Source organism: Hesperophylax consimilis, chromosome 5 (assembly GCF_061612785.1).
Source record: "Hesperophylax consimilis isolate HC1 chromosome 5, BYU_Hcon_1.0, whole genome shotgun sequence".
In the NCBI taxonomy this organism is placed as follows: Eukaryota; Metazoa; Arthropoda; class Insecta; order Trichoptera; family Limnephilidae; genus Hesperophylax; species Hesperophylax consimilis.
The window spans coordinates 19,712,801-19,724,810 of NC_142840.1; the positions used below are offsets into that span (position 1 = coordinate 19,712,801).

At 33.7% G+C, this 12,010-nt stretch overlaps 2 protein-coding genes across 3 annotated transcripts in view; both read right to left on the reverse strand.

Moving 5' to 3' along the window:
- Positions 1-12,010, reverse strand: part of SP1173 (major facilitator superfamily domain-containing protein SP1173) — a 156,532-nt gene that overhangs the window by 62,686 nt on the left and 81,836 nt on the right. The window lies entirely within an intron of this gene.
- LOC149423622 (uncharacterized) overlaps positions 161-12,010 on the reverse strand; it is a 46,581-nt gene continuing 34,731 nt past the window's right edge. The window contains exon 3 of the mRNA XM_089632271.1: positions 161-299. Within this exon, the coding sequence (XP_089488397.1) occupies positions 161-299 (139 nt within the window). The remainder of the gene's footprint in view (positions 300-12,010) is intronic.

Sequence of the window (12,010 nt, forward strand, 5' to 3'; positions counted from 1 at the left end):
CCTGTTCGATGGATATGCCTCTATACACCTGTGTTTTGTCGTATTGTTGGTCTAGTGATTCTAGTGAACCCAGTAGCTATTGAGCGGTAGCAAGTTGAAGACAAGCCCAGGTTTTGATTAAAATGAAAGCGATAACTCAATGCTGTAACCCACGGCAAGTTTAAACTAGTTCACAGGTAAACAGCACGCACCTCGCGTGTCGGGTGCGACTGCGGGCCGGGGGCGTGGGGCCAAACCTGTCGGGGAGGGCAAGGAGATGGGGCGCGCCTGTGGCGGGTGGGTAAAACGGCAGAGCACCGCTAATTATTAAAGGAAATAACAAAAAGGTTATCAGAAACATTGTGCAGAATACGGGTGGATTCAAGCGCATTTTTTGTGATTTTTACATGAAAATGGCGCAGTATAAAACATTAATTTATTTACACCTTTTATTGCTAAAAAGGTAAGAATTGTGAAAGAAAAGTAACGAACTCATTAAATTTGTAAGCATATTTTGTTACCACCAGCTTAATTATCAATGTGCCAAGTAAAATTTATTTGTGTATATATGTTTTATAATATATGTTCGCATAAAATATAATGATTAAGAAATATACATTTATGGAGAATAAATAATTAAAGTATAACTCTATAATTACTAGTATTTTAAGAATTTTGCCTACTTCATGTATTGTACGGAGTGAGATAACTTTTTGCAATTTATTAACGTTTCTATTAGACGGGGTGGAGAAGCAGTAAACTAAAATTTAGTTAACTTAAAATTAAAAATAATGGACAGGATAGACCTCTCTGGGAATTCTCGCATAGATTTTGCTCTGCAGGTGAAGTGATAGTTAAGTACAGTCATCTATGCATTAATCAGCTGGATTCATCCGAATTATATTGTTTGACAAAAGAGGGCACCACTATTCCTGTTTGGTCGATTTAAGACTAAAGGATTAAAATATTTTTGTCACAATAAAGTGACAGTACTTTAGAATTACAATGTGTTAATTATTTTTTTCTAAATTCTACTGTCTTGAGAGCTAGTCGTGACAGATTATAATTTCATGGTGCGAATGCAAGTATTGTTGTGCCGATTGCCGTCCGCTGCCGAATTTGGAGATTAAGGAATCGCTGCAAACTCATTGCGAGTGATATATTCGGTGAGTTCACTGTTTTTTTTGTATTTGGTGGCTGGATTATAATTTGTTACTTTTCCTGCAGAGTGAATTTTGTAATCAACTCATTTTTTTTCATAGGGAATTAATTATTCCCTGATGGTCTGTGTGGTTTACAAGCCAGATCATCACCACGGGGGAAAATATATATACAAAAGGACAGCGGTTTTAGCCATTTCTTAACTGTGACAAAGATAAAGTTAGAGAGTTAATTAAGCCGACGATATGCATAATATAACGAAAAGATAAAGAAGCAGGAGTATTAGCCTTAACATATCCGATTACTGAATTACCTGACACCACAGACCACCATCTCCACTAGAAACGTTTCTAAAGAAATTGTAAATCCAAAAAGAGATTACTTAACAACTTAGGTATATCTATACAATTTTAGTATTTTGGTCAAATAATATAGTGTAGTCACACATGATCGGCGTATCGTTTGCTTAACTTTAAACTAAGACTAATCATAACATACTATGATGGGTTCCATGCAATACAAAACATAAGGGTTGGTAAAAATAGCCGTTACGATTAAGGGTCTCAGACAGGGGTAGCACAGAATGCGTGACCACTCACTATCACCAGCAATCAACCCGCGGGGGGCGGGGGAGGAATTTCTGGTGGAAGGAGATGGGGGGAGGAAGGGTCACGAAGACCCTTCGTAGCTCGGGACGGTGTACCCTATTCTATTCAGTTCTCCGATGGCTGGACTTCTCGGTACAATGAACCTCTTTTGTTTTGTAAGGGTCGGAATTTTAGTTTATTTTTAATCATCAATATTGTTTTAGCTTTGGCTCACGATAATTTGTTTGTTTATTTTGAAATAATATTGTAACTATTATTGATAACTAAATATCGTATGAAAACACCGAAATGCCCGCTGGTTTATATTCGTTACCGTGAAAAATCCACATCCTTTAAAACTGCCTGTTTTTTCACATAAACCATATCATTATTTTTTTTTTAAATATTTCATCGCGAACATGAAAAAAACGCGTAATTTGAACATTTCACCTATGACAATTTGAAATATATCGAAATATGATATAAACTGTCTTAGAAAGAGAGAATCCCGCCCTTTCAGTCTACACTAAATTTTTTTGCGTAAACGCTCGCAAAAAATTAATATAATTCTATGAAACAACATTTAGCATTTGAAAAATATTTATCAAAGGTTGATAATTTTTTTATAAATATTCTTATATTAAATGAAAAAAAGTGAAGTGACAGTAACTTTAAAAATATAATTGACTAATTTTAAAAAAAAGTTTCGTGTAAAATAGTACCTAATTCACAGACATAGGAATTAATAGACGAGAAGATAATGGCGAGGGGTAAAATCAACTGTTGAAGAACGAAGGGAGTGAAGCTGACTGTGATTCGTCAATAAATCAATCTGACAGTAAATAGGCATCTCGCATTATAATATCACCATTTACTTCTTAAAAGTAAAATCTGCGTTTGAATGAATAGACATTTTTACATGGGAGCGCAAATTACTCGCCACGTTATGAACAAATTTGCGAAGTCCAAATTCGGCAAAAAAATTCGGTTCTATTTTCAGAGTCGAATATTTCGTTTAAGTATTTAGTTAAGACACTTTTATAAATGTTCATAATTTACTTCCCAGCAACCAACCAGCTTTGTGTTTCGCGTCCAGACGTTTCTCGATGTGATAGTAACAACTGATTCATATTATACGATGTGAATATGCTTAAAATAAAGTAAAATAATGCTTATATATGGAATGTAATACGACAATTGGGTTTATTCTCTTTTTCACATCTATTTTTACAAGTTTTCATAGTACAAGTCAACATTTTGCCGTGTTATTTCGTAAAATGAACCGATGATGCCTCGACCATAGTTCGCACAAGAATGATGACGTCACGTTTTCAAATTTCACTTGAGGCCATACCCGAGCACAGCCGGCTCCAATGGAACCGGTATGGGGAGTGGGGATAATACGCTTTTAATCACTTAGGGCAGGTCTACTAATATTCATATGTCTATGACCTAATTACAGTTTACACGATAAAAGCCATCGGTAAGCGACTTAAAAAAAAACTGCGTTCAAAATTTAAATATTTTTAATTGCATAATCGATTTTTAATCCTAAAATCTGAAGGTCTTTCATCTGCTTTCAAGAACGGTATTTTATTTCGAAATACATTAAAAAATAGCGAATTTATAAATTGAAAATATTTTCAGCGCAATCTGAATTCTGACAGTTCTTATCATGATAAGTAGATTGCTAAATGTCAGAGGCTTTAAGGGTTATCTGTGCATGCTTAAAACCGAAGACAAGTATTTTGCAAACATGTTTAAAATATAAAATTGCTGCAAAGCACGAACCAAAAGTCGTACCAATCAGTGTTGGCAATCGAAGTGAGCAAAATAATAATTTTGGCCATTATTATTAAAAAACTAGTTTTATAATCTGAAATCAATAAAGTAACGTTTGTCCTCGTAAACTTCGCCTTTTTAGGGGTCGTTCACATTTTCCCCTAATTTGGGATCGATTGTACCAGATTCCACGCCACCTTCGTACGGACACAATGCGAATGAACCATTGATGTATATTATACATTATACATTAATCAATGGAAGGAACCCCTACTCGTTATAACATGCTCACCGCTTACTTCTCACTTCACCTACAAAATACAATGTAGCCTAGAATACACAATGAAGGACAATAAGTTCGCATGGATTCAACAATATAAAAGCTATATAAAAATTTCATACTGATACAACAACCTGTGATGTGTTCATTCAATTTACATACTGATATAACAGCCTATCATGTGTTCATTCAATTTTTATACTGATACAACAACCTATCATATTGTGTTCATTCAATTTTTATACTGATACAACAACCTATCATGTGTTCATTCGTTTTTCATACTGATACAACAACCTATGATGTGTTCATTCAATTTTCATACTGATACAACAACCTATCATGTGTTCATTCAATTTTCACACTGGTACAACAACCTATCATGTGTTCATTCAATTTTCATACTGGTACAACAACCTATCATGTGTTCATTCAATTTTCATACTGATACAACAACCTACGATGTGTCATTCAGTTTTTACGACGTAGTAGTTCATTGAACGGGATAAGAGAGGAGAGAGGGGTCCTGTGCACCGGGGATGACAGAGTGATAGACATATAATGATCGCCATTTGGAATCAAATAATAACATTCTGGTGGTGCAAGGAAGCGTAAAGCCTGCAGAGTTCCGGCCATTAGGCATTCTTTGGTAGTCTTCCCTTCATAAAGCTCCAAAAGCTATGTAAACAATTCCGCCCTTTTTTCCGAAACTTTTATTGCGTTTTATAGGTAGATGTATATCCACTTGAGCGATGGGTGTTCTGTTTTAGATTTGGCCATTAGATTTTATTAATATCATTCCTCAAGATATTATTACGGAAACATATGAAAACTACTTACTGCGGTTTAAAACCAACGAATCCACCTACATTTCATATTGTTAGGTTCTATAAATTTGGCACATTATGGCAAGCGATCGCTCAAGACGCTTTTCCAAACGCGCAATAATCACGCACATGGTTGCAGATTAACTATACTTTATTAAGGCGATGCACTACGTCGTGTAATATTTTGAATCGAGCCGCTATTAATAACACACCTTACGTAGATGGCGGTAAGGCTTAAATTCGCGCTTAACACAATCCACCTTTTTTGATTTATGCATGAAAAAAACATGGCCAAAAAGTGCCTTTTATTTTATTTTGTGGATGTTCAGGCATAAATATTAAATTTTTTTCCGATCATTTTATAAATAACTTAATTTGCCACATTATACAACAAAATCATAACCAAAAATGGGTTCGTAAGTAGGAAATTTTTAACTTTAAAGCAGTTTTCATAGGACTTTACATTATTTTTTTCTGCGCTTATAAAAAGACTTATCTAAAAAATACTCGATTATTTCAAAGGCCAAGATGTATTCTACTCGCAGTATTTAATTAAAGCATCTGAAACATTTCTAGGCGACCAAATTTTCAAACCAAAAACAAGTGATTGTGCATTACTACGTAGTGCATCGCCTTATTTATACATTGCTGTAAAAACCTACAACTCTTAACACCTTTTTTTCCAAAAAAAAGCCAATTACATTTTCCCTTATATAACTAGAATGATTACCTATATAAACACATTACAATATTATGCATCTTAATTTAAGTTTACATAGATCTTTTTACTTTAAGCGGAAAATGTTGTTTGAGCAATGGTTTTAGCTAAGCAGAGGAATTAAATTGTGACGTCTGGACTCGATGCATTTTCCCCTCGGCTCGGTGAATTAACCGATTGATGTTTATGTCATTTAAAATAAATTTGAATGCAAGATCATTTGACTATTTTCAGCTTAGTGTAACTTTAATAAAAATCTACGAATCTTTGAAATGTATATTTAAAATACAAAAATAATAAAGTTTAGAAAAAAAAATTGCAATTATTTTACTTTTCGCTCTTTTGAAAAGTTAGAGAAAATCAAAAAATGGTCAAGTAGTAAGTAGTAACTACGTTACGTTTAAAAAAAATAAATAGGTATTTATTGTTACACAAACTGGCCACGTGATCGTCCGTCACGCACAATGCACAATCGCACTTTTATTTTTACTGCAACGGCTAATCTCGTGTGCTCCACATAACCAGGCCATAATGTATCATGTTGTACGAATGTGTCGGTTGTTGTCTCCCATCGGAGATATGCAATAATCATGTTTAAATGGTGTTAGACAGAAATAAACAGAGGATTCCCGATGCATCTAACATTAATTAACACCATTCACACGATCAGTGGCGGTTTTATTAAAAGAGAGTTTGCGCGGTGAGCCCCCCTATTAAAAAGACGAGAAAATGAAAGTATTTAAGAACTTGCATTATAATAATATCAGCACATTATAAACAGTGCGTCATTAAAATTCTGTCTTTAAAATCCAAGCGACCGAAAAAGAGGTCGAAGAGTATTTCCGTTTTGGGCGTTATAGAATCAGCACAAAATGCTTAATTTTAACGGTCTGAGGCAGTAAACTCTTAGACCAGCAAATTCATCAGCTGTAGGCAGACTGATAGAACCTAAGCGCAAGCCAAATACTAAGTTTGGTGATCGCGCTTTCGGAGTATCTGGGCCGAAGGCTTGGAATAAACTCCCTCCGGAACTAAGATCCATAACATGTCCAACAGAATTCAGGTCTAAACTAAAAACTTACCTTTTTAAGCTGTCATACCCTTAAATTAAATATACCATTCCTGAGAGAAAGTCCGGTTATATTCAATTTTCCAACTATGTCCTAAATCCTGCATCTAAATTTTGCTAATAAACAATTAGATAATGTTAATTAAGTGTTAATCTCAAGTGACCTACCAGGTAAGTATTGTACTGTATATTCTCTCCATAAATAGTTAGTAATAACATAGATCACTGTAGAAATGTATTATAAATTTGTACAGCGCCCTTGAGGTGATTTTGCACAAAAACGGCGCTATACAAGTCATCCAATTATTATTACTATGCCAAATTAACTCTATCCTGGTGCGCCGTCAAGCACGATGTTTGATGGCACGCGACCTCCGGAGATTGGCGTATGGAGCGGTCGACCAGTCTTTGGTCACAATAAGGATTCAAGTTAATTGTTATTTTTTGGTATTTAGCATTCTATGGAAGTTTTAGTTTTTTTTTTACATTTTTACGTTCATGTTCCTGCATTTCTCCAACCTTTTGCTTAATGGCATCTGTAAATCTACTAGTAAAATGAACAAATTTTAATCTATCTGTTGGTACTTATGTTTTCGTATTTAAAATTTAACCCTTTTTTTATTTACTTTTACGAAAGATTCGGCAAATTCCTTATTGTCTAACTCGATAGTAATGCAATACTTAGCTTTCTCCGGTATACAGCGACGAAAACAGTAAGTACATTTTGATTAAATATATCTTCTCTTAAATATCTGAACCCCAAGTTGAAAAGAACACGAACCGCCACAGCACACGACTACACCCATGCTCTATTCGTTCTACTGTCGACGCGATGGAATATGTACTTATTCATTGCTTTTTAGTACCGCCCAAAGCCATTTCAGAAGAAACATTGTGAGTTCATAAAACACGTGATAAATGACTGCACTCAACTGGTTAGGAAGTGTTAGGAAGTATATTTTTTATTAATAAAGTTCAGGAAATAACAAAAAGCAGCGCGTAATCATGATCTTGTTTTACTGTGTTTTTTGTCTTAAATTTGAAAAATCAATTAGGGTGATATTATTTTGGTTCTTGTATGTTTTTGGTTCTTAAGACTTTAGTGCAGAATCTAACTTGGCATATTATTGGCTTGGCAGAATCATCGCAATATTTAGATTTCAGGCGAACTATGAAAACAGGTTAGATTAGGTAAGGTCAAATTATTAATGAAGATTTAATATAAAAGGTACTGGCTTTGGTGTCGTTCGTATCCTGTTCCATAATATGATAGCTTACTACCATCTCACAGCTGGGAATAAAGCACAAAAGGACCATTTATTTTATTTTTTTTTTCGTTACACCTCTATTTACATAATACACACGTGTTTAAATATTATCATGTGAATACAAACACCAAATCACGTCACGCCATCAGGAATTGGTTTCAGGGAGTGAAAAGCAATTTGGGGAGTGTACCACGGCTCAAACAAAGAAAAAGGGCGATACGAAGTTCATCAACTTGTCACGTTGTACTGAAATACATTTTATACCTATAATTTTATTTCTGGTAGTGTAGTAACCTACTTTTTGCGCCATCGTTTAAGGCGAAGCTTAATGCCAAAGCACTATTTTGATTAATCTTTATAACGAATTGGTATACATTATGAATACAAAAAAATATGCTTTAGATAAATTGAAGGTTTCCCTATCGCTTCGCTTGAGTAGAATACAAATAAATATATAAATTACTCAATAAAAAATATAAATGCAAACTACTAAAAAAAATATTTTTTCAATAGTAATGTATGAATGCATAAAGGAAACAACTTATAAAAAATACGGTATTATAACTAAGATTATCTGTGACAGTTTCACTTGATTAACTTTTTTGCTTTCTTATAAAATTATTTACAAAATAAATAAAAACCTAGTTTCTAGACTCCGTTACCTCCTTTACCGTTTACTCCTATTACCTACGATATAAGGTATACCAAGAATATACACATTTTTGGCTTGTAGCTTCCTCTTAAGATAATAATGAAACCAATATTTAAAACTCCATTATATTCTCAACGATAATAAGTTTTAGATAGTCTTGCATTATCGGGGCTAATAATCTCAATCTTAAATGGATGTAAGGTAAAACGGAAAGAAGGGTTACCTACTTTATTTTTTACCAAATACCTAAATTTCCTAGAAGGCAGTTCAATTGAAGGGGGAAAGTTTGCTCTAATCTGACAAAATGATCAGCCGTGTGCTGTCGCTGTGTGATGAGAATGTGGGAGGTATTCACTATTCCGGAAAGTAAACGGCCCGCTGCACAGCGCGGGTCAACCGACCGCAGAGCTACTAAAGACCTCCTCCACTGACAGTCAGTAGCACAGTACCTACTGCTACTACCTACCAGCGTTGCCAGACGATCCGTATTTTGCGGGACGCTTTTTAAGGACAAATTTATTACCTGTCGCAGACTGTTAAATTCTTGATCTTTGATCCTAAATACCGAGTTTTAAATAATAATCTGGCAACGTTGGTCAATACCTACCTACCTTAGAGTGTCAATATATTAACCTACCTGCAGTACGTACTCACTGGAGCTACCAGAACCATTGAAACAGAATTCACGCGGTTTTTTTTAAAAATATCTAATTACTCTGAGGTAATATCAAATTTAAGCTTGTAGTTTTTTACGCTTTGCACGCTAATTGCATTGAATTGTGTTTTTATTACTTCTGAAAAACATATTTGGGTATAAAGGAGCATTCGACGTTCATGCAAAATAAAAATTAAATGTGGAAGAAAGAGGTGTTTTCTATCGATTCGTTCAAGTCAATAATAACTAGGGTTGCCAGCTCCCGTTTTATGAATTAGAGGATTTAATATGATTAAATAAAGGACATATGATGAAAATAAAGGACATCAATATTTTTTTAATAAAATGCTGTTATGGTATCAGTAGTTACATTTATTAATAAAAAACAATGTTAATACACAATGTTAATGGAAGCCAAGTAAGAAGTACGACCTTAATTATTCATTTTGCATTTAAAGTAATAAATAAAGTTTATACTTGGTATTACTTTTGGCTGCTCTAAGAGCTTCTTCGCTTGCTATAATGAAATTATATATTTTTTTTTGCATTTCATGTTGAAGTTCGACTTTATTTGTAGTTCTGCTTTTACAGTATCAATATTTAACTTATTTCGGTATTTGGTCCACGGATTCGTACACAAGGAAAAAATCCTTTCGGCTTGGGCATTAGAAACGGGGATGGAAAATACGTATTGTATTATTTTTAGCAGATTCTTGTTTTCATCCGTAGATTTGAGAATCTGAATCCAAATTTCAAGAATATTTTCACACTTCTTATTGTCTATAATTTTCGTCAGGAGAGGCTTTAATATACAGAACTCTTCATACAATGCATCAATTTACGCTGATTCATTTATTTTTGCCAAATTAAACGATAAAGTATTGTCCTCTATTGAAGATTTTAAATTAGAGAACAAGATCAATTTTTGGGTCTGAAATAGAGGACGTCCTTTAAAATAAAGGACGTCTGGCAACCCTAATAATAACCCCACATTTAAATTTATATAAAGAATATAAAGAATATTAATTTGTTCGAAAATCTGTGTTGCCATGGTAATGTTAAATTTTGGCTTTAGTTCTTAAAATTTCTGTAGGTACCTACCCACTGCGCCTACCTATAGTGCCTACAGAGTATATATAGATAAGAAGGTACTTGTAACTTGTAAAGGTGGGTACGTACCCATCAGTACAGCTGTCACCGCCAAGTCTAATCAATGTTCAGTGAACCAGACGCGGTGAAGTTCAACTCGGAAAGACCCCTTGAACTTGAATGCGAAAGTTCAACCCAATATTTATGCATCTTCGATGTCCATTGGATATATTTTTAAACTAAATTATTTTTCCCATTGTAAAATTTAAGTATTACAAAAAAATAAGGAAAATTCTATGAAGCCACTGGACAGATTTTCTGCTCATGAAATAATTTCGATATTTGAAAATGTTTGAAAAAAAAATCAATTTCAGCAAAAGTAAGAAAAAATTACTTATTGGGCTTTAGAAAAAATATACTAAGATTGAACACAAAAATATTCAATTTAGCGCACTCTTTTAAAAATCACGGGATATGAAAAATGTTAGATTTGTGAGGCTGAAAATTTACGTAAAGAACAAATTAGAACATTCACGAAAAATAATTAATTAAAATAATTTTATGTTAAAATATTATATTCTAGGTGGGTAATTTATCGCTTGTTTGAATTTTTCGCACAATCAGTTTCAACTTTTGATAATGACAAATTCAAAGCAAATCCGAGTTCCAGAGGTCATTGAACCAGAGTTACAGGTCAGACCCAAAACCAGCATCTTTATGAAAATGACAGTTAAAATAATTTTCTGTTAAAATAATATATATCTGCTTTTTCGCTTTACTTTATCGCTTGTCTTAATTAAGCAATTCCGAGTCCAGAGTTTATTGAACCAGAGTTACACAGGGCTGATGATACCATACAAACCAACACATAGAAATATTGTGATACCTTCGGAAATGGAGATAACATTTGAATGTCATTGCCTCATACTAATATTTACTACGCTTCGTTTATTTTCACGCATCGCGGGCTTTGTGAGCGCAGTAAGCCACAAGCAAGAAAGAAACCATAGATCAGCGTCCATAGACAGTTAAAGCAATGTCCCCGAGCATTTCGCGTCGGGGTAAACAGCTTCTAATTTTAAAGTGGACCAATGACTCAATGGGACGCCCCCGCTGCCGCGCCGGATCGATCGACCTATTTGTAGCTTACTTCATAATGCATAATGCAACCGCAGTAAAATCATGTCACAGTTATAAAAAATGGGAAAATATTTAGTAAACTAAAAGGGCACATTAAAAACAATTCTGAAAGTTCCGGTTAGAACTCCGACAGACGAAACATTTAAAAACTTCAAAATTTTCAATGTTTCAAACATTATTAATAAAATTATTTGAAAAATTCAAAAAAAAAACTGAATACTTCACTGCCCAACATAAACACTCAACCAGGGCAATAAACCAAAATACACTGCTTACTCCCAGTTTGAATATAATTTTTGAAAAGAGAATGATTAATTACCAAATACAACAAATATAAAAACATGGCTCCGAGATATGAATGACAATCAACTTGCAAATATTACGAAGAGAATATAAAGACAACTAGACACTAAATAAATAAAAATAAATAACAACAAAAAATGCAGGCACATGAAACCATAGTGAGGAGGACTCTGAAAACGTTGTATTTATTCTTATATTATGCTTTATTTTGTAAAAACTTTACCGTAGAAACGAAAAAAAACATAATAAAAAATACTAATTGATAGATATGCAGTTTGTAATTAAAATAATTTCAGTTATTTCGTAAATTTCAAAATTAATTTATAGTAAATACTGCACATCCCAAATTGGGGGTAGGTATGTGTGACGCTGAAGCAAGTGGGGGGGGGAAGGAGAAAGGAAGAAGAGAAGAATGAAAAATATTTTTTACAAAAACATTTCTGAATTGCTATTGAGATAAGATCACGATAAATTGAAGACTTCATGAAACAGTAATTGAA